At 51.7% G+C, this 16,274-nt stretch overlaps 1 protein-coding gene across 3 annotated transcripts in view; it reads right to left on the reverse strand.

Annotated features, from left to right (window-relative positions):
* The window catches only part of RGS9 (regulator of G protein signaling 9), a 72,907-nt gene that overhangs the window by 14,684 nt on the left and 41,949 nt on the right, over positions 1 to 16,274 (reverse strand). For 2 of the 3 annotated variants that reach the window (XM_075903962.1, XM_075903960.1), the window contains 6 exons: positions 15,931 to 15,992; positions 10,964 to 11,077; positions 8,964 to 9,079; positions 8,393 to 8,480; positions 7,090 to 7,228; positions 4,354 to 4,439 (listed from right to left, as the gene is read on the reverse strand). In XM_075903962.1, the coding sequence (XP_075760077.1) occupies positions 4,354 to 4,439; positions 7,090 to 7,228; positions 8,393 to 8,480; positions 8,964 to 9,079; positions 10,964 to 11,077; positions 15,931 to 15,992 (605 nt within the window). The remainder of the gene's footprint in view (positions 1 to 4,353; positions 4,440 to 7,089; positions 7,229 to 8,392; positions 8,481 to 8,963; positions 9,080 to 10,963; positions 11,078 to 15,930; positions 15,993 to 16,274) is intronic. The other variant, XM_075903961.1, reaches the window with a different exon arrangement.

Consider the following 16,274-nt stretch of genomic DNA (forward strand, 5'->3'; position numbering starts at 1 on the left):
GGCAGCCTCCCAGGCCCTTTCCTCATCTCCCAGATGTTCCGTGGTTATAAATTGGATGGTGAGACTCTGAAGACTGAGGCACTCTGTGTAAACTACTGAACTGGGAAAGGCTCCACAGCGGCATGGAAACAGGAAAATGGGAACCAGGCCAAACTGCTTAAACTCAAATTGTGCTGGGAATATTTTGTCCATCTTTGGTCCATGAGGGCCCATTTCTGCCACTCTGACTCGCTCTGCGTTCACTCTGAAATTAGCTGAACTATCCGCTCAGGAAGGCATGACTGATCATGAATAAAGGTAGCAGAATCTGGCCCTGACCAGGGAAAATGGCTGTACAATTGTAGCAAGCCCCCTCGCCTGTCTCATTTAGGATCACATATAGGGGTGTGGTCCTGACTGTACATAGAGAGGACGCTGGATTTACAGAAACACACAACGCACAGTTAACCTGTGGAACTCCTTGATAGAGGATGTTGTGACAGCCAAAAGTATAAAAGGGTTCAAAAACTAGAGCTAGATACATTCATGGAAGTTAGGTACATCAATGGCTATTAGCCAGGATGGGTAGGAATGGTGTCCCTAGCCTCTGTCAGAGACTGGGAATGGGTGACGGAAGATAGATTGCTTGATGATTCCCTGTTCTGTTCACTCTGGGGCACCTAGCATTGGCCGCTGCTGGAAGACAGGACACTGGGCTAGATGGACCCGTGGTCTGACCCAGTGTGGCCGTTCTGATGTTCTTAACACCTGAACTCTGACACCACCCTAAGATCAACAATAACCCCGAACCATAAGCAACTAGTTCCTGCAGTGGGAGAGGGTGCAGGGGGGGGCACCCAGATAGACAGGAAGGGAGCTTCTGGGGGCACCCCATTTATCAATTGAAATGTTGTTGCGGATACGGGGGGGGTGCACTTCCTGAATGCTACCACGAGTCACCTATGCCCCCGAATTTCCTTAGTTCCAAACTACATTCATTTTCAACATATAGCAAGTAACACAGTAAGTCACCAAGCAATAAGCTCCTGGGCTGAAATCCCTGAGCATCCAGATGGCCCCGGGTAGAGAAGAAATGCCAATTACAGAAACAGCCTGTTACACTAAATCCCTGAGGCTATTGCATTAGGTGTGCGTGTGGGCTCCTGTCACTGTCTCTGAGCAAAGGCTGGGCACGTAGGAGAGAACACATGATGCGGATACTTGACACTTTGATCGCACCTTTCAGCTAAGAAGCTCAGGATGCTTTCCAAGAGCAGCTGGCTACGAATTCCACCAGCCCTGAGAGACAGGTGATATGCCACCCATTTCTCGGAGGATACGCAGAGACACAGACAAAGAGCCTGATTTGTGAGCGTGAATTCGTGCACAGGCCATTTCCACCAGTGAGGAAAGTGCCAGGGCAAAGAGGGTTATGGAGCATGCACGTTTTAAAAGCAAACAAGGCCTCAGTGCAGCGGTGGGCAACCTGTGTACCAAAGGCCACCTGGGGCCCATAGGGGTCCTATGTGCAGCACAGGAGACATTTTGTTTACTATCGCCCATGTGCAGGGTTGCAGATTCTGCTGGTTTCCATCCACATAGTTTATTCCTACTGGTATTATAAAGTGACACATATAAAGCAAGGGCCCGTGAAGTGAGGTCCCTGCTAATTGCACACAACAGTGGCTGTGAGGGCCAGGCACACACTCTGCAGCCAATCAAAGTGCTGCTACGGTGCGATCGGCACCCCCCCAAATTCTAGGTGCGCAAGCCCCATCGGCAAAACTTCCTTGTCCTGCGAGACCGTCTTGGTTGCGACAGACTTGCGGCCCACTGAGACGAAGGAGGACCACTCACTAGCCTAGGGGGCCAATCAATGCCTTGGTGAAACGACTGAAGCCACACAAATCCGTTTCAAATCTGCCAACAGAACAAAGGAGTCATTGCTCCTAGTTCCAACTATGGGACTAGCAGTAGCACATTACCCCCTTTGCTCTATGCATCAGAAGGTAACTAAGGCCTTATCTATACTACTGCGGGTCATCAACCTAAGTTACGCAACTTCAGCTCTGTGAATAGCGTAGCTGAAGTTGACATACTTAGGTCTATTCACTGTGGTATCTTCTCAGCAGTAACTCGACAGCTAATGCTTTCCCATCAACTCCGCTTACTCTTCCTGTTTGGGTGGAGTACTGAAGTTGACAAAAGAGTGCTCAGCGGTTGATTTATCATGTCTCCAGTAGACGCGATAAATCGTCCCCCGCTGGAGCGATGGCAGCCTGTTGATCCAGCCCGACCCTGATCCTGAACCATTGATGTCAGTGAAAGTTGTGTCACTGACCGCAACGGGATTAGGATGGGGGCCATCATGTCAATAATGCTAGAGGAGATGGGGATGATGGGTGAGATATTTACAAGTGCTCTTCAGGTCGGCCTAACTTTGCTGCTAGCGAAGGCAACAGGCACTTCACCATTGACTTCCATGGGAGTAGTTAGACCAGTGTTTCTCAATGACAGATCCATGGACTGGCACTGGTCCCAGAGCTCTCCCTGACACAGTTTAAGAAGGCAGCATGCAGGGCCATCCTTAGGATTTACGGGGCCCTGTTCAGTTCAATTAAATGAATGCTCCTATAGCCAACAGCCTGGGGAGGGGGAAGATGATTTGTCAGAGCTGTGATTTTATCATCTTCAGCAGCACACTAATGAAAGCAAATTTCAAACGAAGGTCCTGGAGGCTAATGGAACCTCCAGAAACTGATGGTACAGACCTGGGGTTGGCAGATGCCTATTAAATGGCTTCATTACCACTTGAATGGCTCTCTCACAGGTTGGTTCGATGTGCTAATAGCGCTGGCCGGCTTTTTCACTTTTAAGTTTACTAGATCCTCTCCAGAGGAAGCAGAGCCACAGACCAGGGATAGGAAGAGGGGGGTGGATAGACATAAAGACCCAGCGGTGCCCCACATTTTTGGGTGCTCTACTCAGCTGTATATGGGTAAGGTGACCATGACAGCAAGCCAGTCCCTGGCATCAAAAAGGTTGAGAAACACCATGAGATCAATGCTCAAACCCCACCCAGACCGCTTTCTTTAGTGAAAAGTGTTGCCTGTTGGCTGCAAATTACTCCCCTCCCTTCATGAGGAGTTTCCCCTTACACACTGTCCCCCCAGACAGGGGCTGCTGCCACCCCACGCTGCTGCCTCTGTATCAGAGGCAGCAGCATGGAGTGACAGGCAGCTGGTCCATGAGGGGAGCTGGTTTTTAAACTGGCTCCCCTTGCAGATTAGCTCCTGTCTGGTACCCCGTGCTGCTGCCTCTGATACAGCCAAAACAGCGGCTTAGGGCGTGGGGCCCTTTTAGGCATGGGGCCTGATTTGGGGGAATCAGGCGAATCGGCCTAAAGCCAGCTCTGGCCCCATGAAGTTAGCAGGAGTCTTTCCATTGACTTCAATGGGCTTAGGATCAGCCCTTCTGATCACGGCTCTTGCAAGGCCAGTTTATGGGCTGTGTCCGGGGCACAGAGAGAAGCGTTCCCTGTCCTGAGGCAGCAGCCATCTCTTTTGGCTCTGACACTGCAAGTTTGTCCTGATGAGACAACTGTACTTAAACCAGGCTGCCTGATGTCCCTGAGACTGCTGAGGCAGCCGATCGGAGACGCCAACGTTTGGATGTGGAAACTGCTTTGTGGAGCCTAGTTTTCCAGTGCCTTGTGCAACCCACACAGCTTCTGGGTGTGGGACAGCGCCCCATCAAGAGGCACTGAGACTGCTTGCCGAGAGAATAATGAGTCCGCTCCACTGCCTTAGCTGAAAGCCAGCTGGCTTTTAGCTCATGTGGCAGCAGCTCACACACTAAGCTGCAGAGGTCCCAGGTTCAATTCCACCCACAGACGACCGGACTCTGTTGGCATGACACTTGCCTCTTGTGCCAGCAGCGTTAAGACACTACTGCTCTACTCCGCTTTGCGCTTGTGTAAACAGCCGCCTGAGTGCAGGGCTGTGAGCGCTAACAACACACAAGTGCCATGGGGAGAACATAGTTACCCCATCCTGCCTTAAATCCCACAGGCTTTGGATGGGCTCGCTTAACCCAGTGTAGGTTCTCTCACGTCTGAAGTAAAGCACCCCCTGGGGACAGGATATTATGAGTTCACCAAGCACAGCCTTCCCATGCAGCCTCAAAAGGGATTTAGCCCTTGTCAGATCGGCTTATGTACAGTCAGAGCCTTTTCCATGGGGCTCACCAACTTCATCGTAGTGAAAAACCCGCTTTCATTAAGCAAATGTCTCAATCGCCGTAATTCCACTACAACTCAGGCTTCTGGTATCCCCAGTGCAATCCAAACCCACAATAACACTCCAATTTACTTGCCTTTTCTTCACTGTCTCTTGGGGCACGATGGCCTTGGCCAACATCTCCTTGTATATGGGAGACTTTAAATAGCGACCATAAGAGTCCTACTAGCGGGAAAAGAGAAAGTGGTAGTTATGGAGAGCAAACAGCCGAATTAACATCATCTGAGACCAGCTGCTCTGGAGCCAATGAGGCTGAGACATTGGTCATCTCGCCCAGCAGCCCAGGAGAACTTGTTCATTCAAACCAACTGCTTCCCGGGTGGCAATGAAGTCCCCAAGGTTGAATTCAGAACTAAAGGGATGGATAAGCCTAGCTTAAAATGAAGGTCTCTTAGGGCAGTGTTTCTCAACCACTGGTACGAGTACCCTTAGAGGTACTCGGGAGAAGTTTGCGGGGTACATCACCACAACTGAAATTTGGAGAAAACTGAATTTTTGTTTTAAGTTTTACAGCACTTTACCATTTTTGTACTTTTTACACCCAAAAATTACATCGCCCGCCCAGCTACAATTAAGTTGTTTAAACAAATGTGTTGCAAGGGTAGAAAAAAAGTGTGTGTGTCTGAAATCTGTAGGTACTTGGGGTACTTACACATTTTTTAAAGAGGTACTTTGTAAAATAAGGTTGAGAAGCACCGTCTTAGGGCATGTCTACAATAGCAGACAATTTCGAAAGAACTAAAATCAATTTAATAACTCCTGAAATAACGAATTCAAACTCGCGTGTCCACGCTACAGGGAAGCCTCAAAATTAATCCAAGGCCGGCTCCCTTAATGTGGACGCGCTACCTCCAATTAGAGTCCCGAGAAGCACTGGGGAGAAATGAGTTTGACTGACTCTGGGGGGTAGTTATTTCTAAATAGTGTCACCGGAGCGTCCACTCTAGCACTATCTCTAAATAACTATTTCGGAAATAGTGTTATTCCCTGAGGAAAGCAGATTTTGAAATAAGCGGCCTGTTTTTTTGAAACAACGGGTTTGGTAGCGTGGTTGCTCCGCTTATTCATTTGACTGAAGGGGGTTATTTCGAAATAAAGCCTTAGTGCAGACCAGGGCTTAGGCTACATCGACCCAGCAATAAAACCCCCGTTGCACTGAGTCTCAGAGCAGGGGTCAGCTGAAGCAGGCTCACACAGCTCAGGATGCAGGGTTCCCAATAGCAGTGCAGACATTCGGCCCTAAGCTCTAAGTCCCACCTGGCTCGTGGGGTTTCAGGGCCCATGCGCCACTCCGAGTCCAAATATCTACACTGCAGCCTGAGTGAAATGTCAGCCTGGGGTCTTTCACTGCAGTGCAGACGCACCGTCGCTGTCGGGCCAGTGTGATTCAAGATCTAGGGCAGGGCTCTGCCCTCAGCTGGTGCAAAACAGCACAGCTCCACTGACCTCAAAGCCAGTTTTCCCGGATGACAATCTGGCCCCCAATGCCCCTTTTTTCTCAGTGTACTGCCCAGATCACAAATGAGAGGAGGGCTGAGCAGGGGTGTTATTTCTTCTCCCCATAGTCTAATGGATTACACAGACTCATCTGAGAGTCAACACAGCTTCCAGCACCAGATCTACAACAGGACCCAGGGAAGTGCATGAAAACTCAGAGCAAAAAACTCATGTTTCAAGGGCAACACCGCACCCTCCGTTCTTGGCCCAAAAGTCACCGTTTGCGGGGCGGTTCGGCATCCCGGGATACAACTAGCGTGGGAACGCTCTGTACTAAAATGCGCATCCTGCCCCAGGTGGACTAGATCCGGGGGTGCGAAATGACTGACTAGAGACTCTAGAATTCCCACAGAACAGCCACGACGACGGGCGCCCGCAGAACACTGCAAAGCACTAGACAAACACTGACTAATACGGCCTCCCAGCACCCATTCATTCAGGGAAGACCGCTGGCCTAATCCGAAGCCTAATCCGAACTAGCTACTCCATGCCGCATGTAGCCATGCGGCACGGGGTTCGAACTAGCCGGCATTTAAAAATGGCGCCGGCCGGCTTCATGCAAATGAAGCCCGGGAAATTCAAATCCCGGGGTTCATTTGCAACTGCGGATGACTACATTACCCCCGCTATTCGAACTACTGGGATAGTGTAGACATACCCTTATAGTCTAGGACAATATTCTCGTCCCTACTACACACAGGAAATATGGGACACAGGAGCTAAATGAATTGTCCAAGGCTCAGTGTGAGTCAGTGGCAGAGTTTAGATTCCAGACTGAAACTTCCGAGCTCGGGGGTTTTCAAACTCTGGGCCATGGCTTGCGAGGGGAAGCTGCTTGCGGGCTGCGAGATGCGTTGTTTACCTGAGCGTCCGCAGGCCTGGCCGCTCGCAGTTCCCCCTGGTGTGGTTCACCATTCCTGACCCACAGGAGCTGCAGGAAGTGGTGGCCTCACCCACACTACCTCCTGCGGCCACACTACTTCCCGCGACCCCCCCCCTTGGCCGGGAACAGCGTACTGTGGCCACAGGGAGCTGCAAGCTGCCATGCCTGCGGCCGCTCAGCCGAACAAAGCATCTCGCGGCCATCGCGAGCTGTGGCCCCGAGTTTGAAAACCCCTGTCCTAGCTCAGAGCCCTGACGTCTATCCGCTAACCAGATGGCGAAGGGATCAGCCATTTCTTTCCCGCTGCAGGGCAGCAAGTTGCCTCCTTTCACACAGAGGAGACTTTGGGAGCCACGGTAGCTAGCACGCCGGGACCCGGACAGGCACAGACACGCCGGGGACGCCCTCAGGGCGCGTAAGCCAGTTGCAAACCTTTTTCATGAGCATGTAAATATGAGTCTGCGCCGCATCTAAAACGTAGCGATGAGGGTGCTTGAGACCCCGGACGGTGATGCCCATGGTCGTGCCATCAATGTTAATCCAGCGCCTCGCCCCGGGAGCCAGGAAGAGTCTGAAACCAGAAACGGGCGAGGTCATGAGGGGAGCACTCATGGAGGCTGTTGAGCGTCCACGGAGGGAAAGAAAAATGTGCTTCCAACTGCCAGCCAGACCTGAGCCGTGGCTCTCTCACACCCATGGGCAGTAATGAGCGCCTCAGGTACAACCAGACACCACGTGCTTTGAACAGGAGGGGGGCAATTTGGCACTGCCTTACCACACTGCCTCACCTGGCCACGCCCATGCTCCCCCAGAGTCCCCCTGCAGAGGCTGGGGCTGCGGCCTGCTGGCTCTCTGGGGCCGGGGAAGCCTGAGGACAGGGAGGGAGGAAGGGTCAGTGGCCACATGTGGCGGGAGGTAGGCAGGGGCCAGCAGTGGCCACCCTGAGGGGGGTGGTCTGGGCTCTCGTGGGCATGGAAGGGGCAGGGCCTCCCCACGCCACGGGATCACCTCTGAGGATTAACGATGTTTTGCACTCAGGACCTGCTTCAAAGCCCGCTGTGGGGCTGTCTCCCCCCAGACGCCAGCAGGCTTTGGGGTTGGCCCTCACAGAGGGTCTCTCCTCTGGAAAGCTCTATGTACTTTCACAAATATTGATTAATGAGGCCTCCTAAGGCTAAGGAGACGTACAGACATAATACTGTTCCTGTTCTCCCGACCGGGAAGGGGAGGCTGAATGGCACAGAATAAGACTTAACTGAGAGGTTTTGTCTCCCAATCAGACTAGCCCGCTTCCTTGTATGAGCCACTTGGATAGATGGGGGGTGAGGGGGGGAAGTTGCTTTATAACAAAATAATGTTTGTTAGTTTTTATGTAAAGGAGCATCCTCCTCACACTGGGACCAGTGTCCCCTGTGAGTCATGCGCTTGTGCAGCTGCTCAGGAAAGGTTCAGATGGCACCCAGCGGATTATTTTGGTGGTGCACCTTCACACATTCCTCGGTGCGCACAAAATTTATGCTGCACGTGAGTGGAAAAAATCCACACAGGGTTGGAAAAGATGAATGGGCACATTGACAGGGACGATCTCCCACATGTGCTTCTGGCCGGCTCACAAAGGAAATCCTGGCCGATACTCAGGACTACGCTATTCCCCCAGGAGAACGGAACAAGGCCAGGATGGGGATAGCCACACATCAGGAAGGTTGGCTGCAAACCCAGGAGTCCTCACACTCACTTGTAAATTTCTTCTGCTTTTTCTTTGACTTTGGATTGGTCGCCATATTTCAGGTCCTCACAGGCTTCCCAGAATCCCAGATTCTCTCCTGAGCAACGAGGGATCCGTTACAAGAGCAGGAGAGAGACAAAGAAAACAGCGGGGAAGCGAAATTAAAAACTCGACATTGAATTCACACGATTCGATATTTGTTGGACATGCTCCTGAAACCCGGATTGTGACAGTTACATCCGTTTGAGGGCTCTCTGCACAAAGATGAATTTCACCCTAAGTGCCTGTAACATTGACACAAATCTTCTTTTGTTTTTAAACACCAGTCAATTTGCAGGGGCTCCAGCAACAAACTCTCTTTGCGGAGTGGTTTCTTTGCTGCTGTGTTTTCCGTCCTCTGCCACTAGATGGTATTGCATGCACTGACTCCACAGCCCAGCTCCTCTAGGCCTTCCCATTATTGCGTAGGACCCGGTTATAAGATTTCTAAAAATAGCCCCTGAGCTGCCCCCACTGGATTGGAAATGTGCCGTAGTGACGCAGAGGGGCTGAACGGGGAGGCACAGGGACACAGACCCACCACTGAATTCTTTCTTCAGGAAGAGCTGGAAGTTCTGCCGGCCTTTCGGGTCCCTGATCAGCTCGTTAAAATTAAAGGCCCATCGCTCCACACGCATCCTGGTAGGGATTTCCACTCTGCAAAGATTTCAACACAGACACCACTGTTTCCCGCTGGAGTCAGCTCACTGCCGGATTGGAGCCACACATTTCATTAAAAGCAGCGCGCCCTTGGCTGGCGTGCCAGGAGAGTTCCCCGCTCTGCCGTAACGAGCTTGCCAGGTCAGCCCATTAGGTAAGCGGCAATTAAATCGCCCTGGGCGCAGCGGGATCAGGAATGAGACTCGGAGGGGCCGATTCTGCTCTGATTTACACCGGCTTTATACTGGTGCTGCATCATTAATATGCTGCTGCTGATTTACACTGGTGTGAGATTCAAAACCAACACAAAATGCCCATCTGGACAGGAGGCTGCCAGAGCTGCGGCTGCTGTGCTCCTTCAGCAACGCAGTACCGCCATGTACCCATAGCCGCCAGTGGGGGCAGTCAAAGGGGGCAATTGCCCGGAACAGCAGCAGCTGAAACCCCAGGCCCTTTAAATCCCACGAAGCATGGTTCGAGCAGCACTGAGGCCTGGGTGTAGGAGGCTAACAGCTAGCCCCGCCCCTTCCCAAGGGGCACAGAGCCAAGCCCCTCCCACTTTGCCCAGGGGCCCAATGAAGTCTGTCACCAGCCTTGCGTGTACCCAGTTTAACTGACCAGTTCCTGTGAGCATTGGCAAGGGAAGAGATTCCTAGGACACACAGGCTGTGTCTACACTGGGCCACTTATTCCGGAAAAGCAGCCGCTTTTCCAGAATAAGCTGCGAGCTGTCTACATTAGCCCCTTGAATTTCCGGAAAAGCACTGACGATCTACTGTAAGAAATCAGCTGCTTTTCCAGAAAAACTATGCTGCTCCCACTCAGGCAAAAGTCCTTTTTCCGGAAAACTGTTCCGGAAAAGGGCCAGTGTAGACAGCACAGTAGTCTTTTCCGCAAAAAAGCCCCGATCGTGAAAATGACGATCGGGGCTTTTTTCCGGAAAAGCACATCTACATTGGCCACGAACGCTTTTACGGAAAAAGGGCTTTTCCAGAAAAGCATCCTGCCAATGTAGACACTCTTTTTCCGGAAATACTTATAACGGAAAACTGTTCCGTTTTAAGCATTTCTGGAAAAAGGTGCCAGTGTAGACATAGCCATAGTGTTTGAATCAGGGTGCTTTGGCCCTTAGGCAAAGAAATCTCTTGGGGAAGTTTTGCCTGCCTATAGACCTGAGAACTGGGGTCCATGCCCATAATTTAGCTGAGCTATGCTACAGGTTGGACCTCTCTAGTCCGGCACACCTCAGGACCTGACCGGTGCCGAACCAGAGAGTTTTCCAGACCACAGGAGGTCAATACTGTCTATCAGCATTACCAACACTTCCACTGCTTCCTGGGCTATTAGAAGACATTTAGGGGTACATTAGAGCTAAATAACAGCACAGAACACTGAGACCCAGGACAGTGGCTGTAACCAAACTTTATGGCACCACAGGAAACTTGGCCACACCCATGAAAAGTGGATATCCGGCTAACGAAAATCATGCTGGACCACACATGGCGCTGGACTAGAGAGTGCTGGACTAGAGAGGTTCAACCTTTACCTTGATCGTAATGGGCCAAATTTTGCTCTTGGGTGAAGGGGAGCCTCTTACACTCATCCAAAAACAGAATCAGGCCCACAGAATAGGCCTGGTATGACTTTTAAAACTCCCACACCGTTCAGGAAGACCACACCTCGAGAGAAAGCAGATGATGCAGCGAGTTCAGATGTCAACCCTGACAGAGGATCGCTGACCACTTCGCTGTCAAGCTACATCATGCACAGGAAAGCCACACTTCTCACAGGAGAACGGATAGCACGATTACAGCAATGCTTCCTCATTTTCAATCTCCAGCAACATAACGGCCACAAGCGGGTGGGGGAGTAAATACATACAGCTTTGCATTGAGCTCCCAGAACTCCGCGTCATCGGTTATCCAGGGATTGCTGGGGAGGCATCCAGACATGATGGGGTCATTGGAGAGGAACTGTTCACTGTACTTCACGATCCTGAAAATAGTTCAGATGAACTAGGTGATCAGCTGCAGGCAGCATTTCAACCAGCATGTTTGTAAACCTAAGACAACTATTTACAAAGGACTTGGGCCTCTTCCTAAAGCCAGGTCCACACTAGACCTAGCAGCTTGGCTTCATTTAAACCAAACTTGGTAGCATCCCCTCAGCAGTAGGCTGATGGGAACAAACGGTTCCATCAGCTTCCCTTACTCCTGACAAGAGCAGGAGTTCTGGACGCTGGTGGGGGCGTCCTCTGAGTTTGATTTAGCGAGTCCTAACTAGAATCGCTAAATCGAACTCCAGAAGATCGATTGCGGAATGAAGATGTGGCTTAAGTGCATGCAGGGGTCTGGATCCTGAATGGGATCTCCGGGCATGAAGGACCATTCAAAAGAGCAATGAATCTTTTCCCAACAAGATCACCCACCAAAGGTGGCCCTCTATGTTGTCTTTCAAAAGCAGCCATTGATTTGGGGTGGGAGGGTCCCAGAGTTTGGGAGCGGCATTTAAGACACCCGATGTCCTGCAGTGACGTCGGAAGCAGACAAGGGAATAGAACCTGGAGCTCAGTCTCTGTCCAACCATTGGCTGCTTTGATAGGACACCCATTAGAGAGCAGAAGGTAGCAGACAGGAAGAAAAACAGATGTTGCAGGAACCTGGACTGGCATCCAGAGGGGCTATGGGGAGACTTCAAAAAGGGCCCTGAGCAGCTTCCTTGCTAAAAACGTGACATTTTTGTTTTGCCCCAGGGGGTTCCCTTCTACGGGATGGGTCATGGTGGAGCATGCACATGCTGGCTACCATGTTCCTGCCCACGGCGACTGTCCAGCTCATTGCTCTGCAGAGCATTTTGAGCCGTTTTCTCTGTGAAGACAAAAGCTCTTCTGCTCTTGCAGGAGCAAAGTAGAAAAACACTTAATGTCCCACCTTGAGTTCAGGGACCAGCTGGACTTACCATTACAACCAATTTCATTGACACCCGGCGAAAGGCAGGTTTTTTCCCCCCTCACTTCTGAAAAATTTGTCTAGGTTTCTGTGTTTAAATTCATCCCAGGCTAAGCTGCTCTTGTATGTTCAAAGCTGGGTGTGCACTGGCCAAAGCTGTGATGCGAATAGACTCCTTGGCATGGGTCCTATAGTGATAAGATGCTGTTGCGCAAAGCAGACTGCGGTTTGACACCAGCATGCTTGATACTATCTTCTCAGTGGAAATGCCCTGGCATTCAGCACTCACATAATTCAGTTTAATCCATATATTCTAATTGAGCTACAAATCTAAACTCATCTGCTCAGGTTACATTGCACTGTCCTGTTAACGATCCAGGCTTTCCAGCGCCTCCTGGATCAATAAAATACTCTCACGTGGGCATATTCTCCATCTCGGAGGCTCGGATGAGGAGCAATGGGCGTAAATTGCAGCAAGGGAGGTTTAGGTTGGACATTAGGAAAAACTTCCTGCCTGTCAGGGTGGTGAAGCACTGGAATCAATTGCCTAGGGGGGGTTGTGGACTCTCCATCTCTGGAGATTTTTGAGAGCCAATTAGAGAAACATCTGCCAGGGAGAGTCTAGATCGCGGCGGGGAACTTGCAGGCCAGACTCTGTGCCTGCGGACACTCCGTAAACAAACCACCTTGCAGCCCGCCAGCAGCTAACCCTGATGAAGCGCATGTAGCCCATGGGTCAGAGGTTCCCCACCCTGATCTAGATGGTACTGGGTCCTGCCGTGAGGGCAGGGGACTGGACTTAATGACCTCTCCAGGCCCCTTTCAGTTCTAGGATTCTGTGTTGTCTGGAGACTGATTCTGCCCTAACCAATACGGATTCGAGTCAGGCCTGATCTCTGAGCTTGGCTCACAGCTGAGGAAACTGGGTTTGGCCCAGTATAGAGACGGGGCTAGTCACTCTGTGACGTGTCGGCCGATTAAGCAGCACAGCGCCCCTGGGAGCTATGCCAGTGCCGTCAGCTCCAATTCCCAGACGGAGGCACAGAGAGACTGATGCCACCACAGAGGGGAGACAGAAGCAGAGGCAGGCCCTGAACAAGAACTCCTAAGGGCCTTTCCCCTGCTGTAGCCACTAGACTGCAGTGCCTTCCTTCCAGGCCTTCCTCAAGCAGGTGACCATTTCAAACACGTGTGGGGAAATCCTCTCCCAGGTCATGGCTCTGTACCAGGTGGGCTGCAGGGCAGGGGGCAGAAAGAATCCTCCCCGGAGTGCATCCGCCCAGTGATAGGAATGGTGGCCTCCATGTGTAAGGATCATGGGACAGGACTTGGGTTCTCTGCTGTCTTTCCCTGCCCTTCCTCCATAGCCCCCCAAATTCTCTCCCTCCTGCAGCCCCACAGCCTGAATACTCTCCACACCCCCAGACACCCTGTACCCAACCCATTCCTGCCCCCTGGCCGGACACCCTACTCCCAGCCTGCTCTAGCACCCTACCTCCTACCCAGATCCTGCACCCCCATCCCTATCCCATTCACTGTTAGCCCTGTCCCGCTGCTCCTCATTTTCTGCTCCACCCCAGAGGCGGGGGGAGGGGCACAAAACCCACCAACCCTGGAACCCCAAAAAACTAAATCTGGCCTGGTGCCTTGAACTTCAGTCCTCCCTGTCCCTTCCTGCACCATGGGGTTGGAGCACCAGGAGAGTGAGGTGTTTCAGTTGGGGGTCACATGAGTGAGGGTTGGAGGTTTTTGGAGGGCTTTTTTGTGTATTTGTTTGGTTTCGTTGCTTCTCGCTTGTGTGGCCCCTGACCCAAAAAAGGTTCCCCACCTCTGGCATAAATAAATGCAATGCTGAAACCTTTTGTGTTGCACATAATATTTTACTTTATTTAAAAATGAAGCCTGGCCAATAAGCCCCCAATTGGGGCCCAGCCCCCATCTGGCCGCAGCGTTATAACACTCCTGCACCCCCCCACACTCCAACCTGGAGCCCATCATACACCAGAACCTCCTGCCCTGAGCCCTTCATGCCCCCACACCCCCAAACTCCAGCACCCCCACACCCCCAAACTCCTGCACCCCCAAATACTCAGCCCTCTGCCATAACACTCCTACACTCCCACACACCCCAATCTTGTTCCCTGAGTCCATCATACACCCCAACCCAGACTCCTGCACCGCCGGCTCCCTGCCATAAGATTGACAAAAGACAGCCTGAATGTGCAAGAAGCAGGATTTGACCTGTTATGATGTCAATTTCAAAGAAATGTGCAAGAAGATGCAGCAGCAGAAGTCCCACCAAATAAAGTCTGTGAGTACAAGGTTCCATTTATGCTATGAGTAATCATTATGGCAATGATAAACGACTGCAAATGGTCGTTTTTATACGGCTCTTTGTTGACCACTAGTTCTGAATCGTGATGTAGTTTGGCTCTTTGGTTTGAAAAGGCACGGGCAAGGAGGCTGTCTCTGGGATAGGAAGCCCTGCAGGCACCGCTCTCATGCAGCGTGGGGAGACAGATGCAGAGGGACCTCGGCCCCTGTTCAGTGTGTGCCCCAGAAGGGGTTGTGAGTGATTCACACCAGGCTGTGCGACTCCGCTGGAGGGCTGAGCGGGCAAAGATTTTTCTTTTGTGATGCTGCTTTGTTCCGCTCGGTTTTCCCAACTAACTCTTTCCTCTTAACCCAGAACTTGAACGTAACCCAGAACTACATTCATGGTCCTTCAGCCTCGCTAGTCGTGGATGCTGGCCGATGATACTGACTCCCTGTCGAAGCACCGAGCGTGGTGATGAATATGACAGGGTACCTACCCCTTAGTCCCTGCTCAATGTTTCCCTGGGTTGCAACTGGATGTGACAGGGCATCTGCCCTGCACTGGCCCTTTCAGGGCATAACCCAGCCCTGAGAAAGGGCTGCGAGCGAAGCCCCAGCTGAGGCAGTTATTGCTAATTAGGGCCCAGCTGGGGGCTATATAAAGAAGGGCTCTTGGAGTGAAAGGGGAGGACTGAACTCTTGTTGGAGAGCAGGAGGGACCTGGCTACTTGGGAAGCAGGAGGCTTCCTGGAAATATTGCAGTATTGGGGGAGGCAGGCAGGGCTGGGGAAGCGCTGGCTAGGCAAACTTCCCAGCTGCAGGGCCTGAGGCCAGACCTGAGTGCAGGAAGGCTGCAGAGAGCCAGCCAGGATAGGCCAAGGCAGCAGGTCCGCACCCCCTTGCCAATGGTGAGTGGCCATGACAGACTGCAGTCTGCCCCAGAGGCAGGGGCTAGATGAAGACTGACAGTGGGGCACTGAAACAAGGAGGGTACAGGGGAAGTGCGTGTTCCCTGGGAGGGGAACTGAGTGTTCCCTGACCCTGGAGTGCAGAGACTGATCAATCCCCACAGAAGGGAGCCAAAACAGACTGGAGTGGGCCCTGACGGAGGGCAGTGTCCTGAAGAGGACACCGTGGCCCAAGAGTGAAGCAGGTCCGGACTGCAGAGGGAAACAGGGAGACCCCAGCCAAAGGGAGGCATCCAGCGAGCAGACAAAAACTAATTCCCAGGGCTACAGGCAGGAGGCGCCGTGGTGGTGAGTCCACCCTGGGACACTGGAATATTAACTAACGACCTGATCCTGGTCCCATATAAGTTTATGGCCAAGCTCCCACTGGAGAACTGGCTTTTCATGCTGGGACGGGGTCTTGGAGCCTTCTCTGCTTTATGGGTGCCCTTGGTTTTCTTCCCAGTTTCCAATCCAGTGATTACACTGCCTAGAGATACTGCGCCCGGAGAGCACTGTGTGCGGCCATGCTATCGATTGCACCAGCTGTCAGAGTAAATAGGTTAATCAGCTCATTAACGGGAGAGAATTTAAGACTAATTAGGGAATAAGGAAGCATAAGGGAATCAGAACTTACCCTCCGAGGGAGACGGAAGATTTCACTGTGGACTTCATGATGGCTTGCTGGTAGTACATGATCTAAGAGGCATAGATAGGTTTTGTAGTTAGCAGAACTGCAGTCATTTGGGTCAAAGCTGGGCATCTGCTCCCCCCTTCTGCAAGGTAGCAGAACAGTGACAAGAATTCCAGCATCTCTCCTAACATGTGGGTGCCCATGAAGGCCCAGAGTCACTGAATTATTTTATCACCACAGTTATTTTCATTGGGGTTTTTCAAATGTCACGAAAATGTTCTATCACATGCAAGTAATTAGCTGCAGTTCCCCATGCTCTGTAATAACGACATAATGGCTACAATGGC

Source organism: Pelodiscus sinensis, chromosome 20, assembly GCF_049634645.1.
Source record: "Pelodiscus sinensis isolate JC-2024 chromosome 20, ASM4963464v1, whole genome shotgun sequence".
In the NCBI taxonomy this organism is placed as follows: Eukaryota; Metazoa; Chordata; order Testudines; family Trionychidae; genus Pelodiscus; species Pelodiscus sinensis.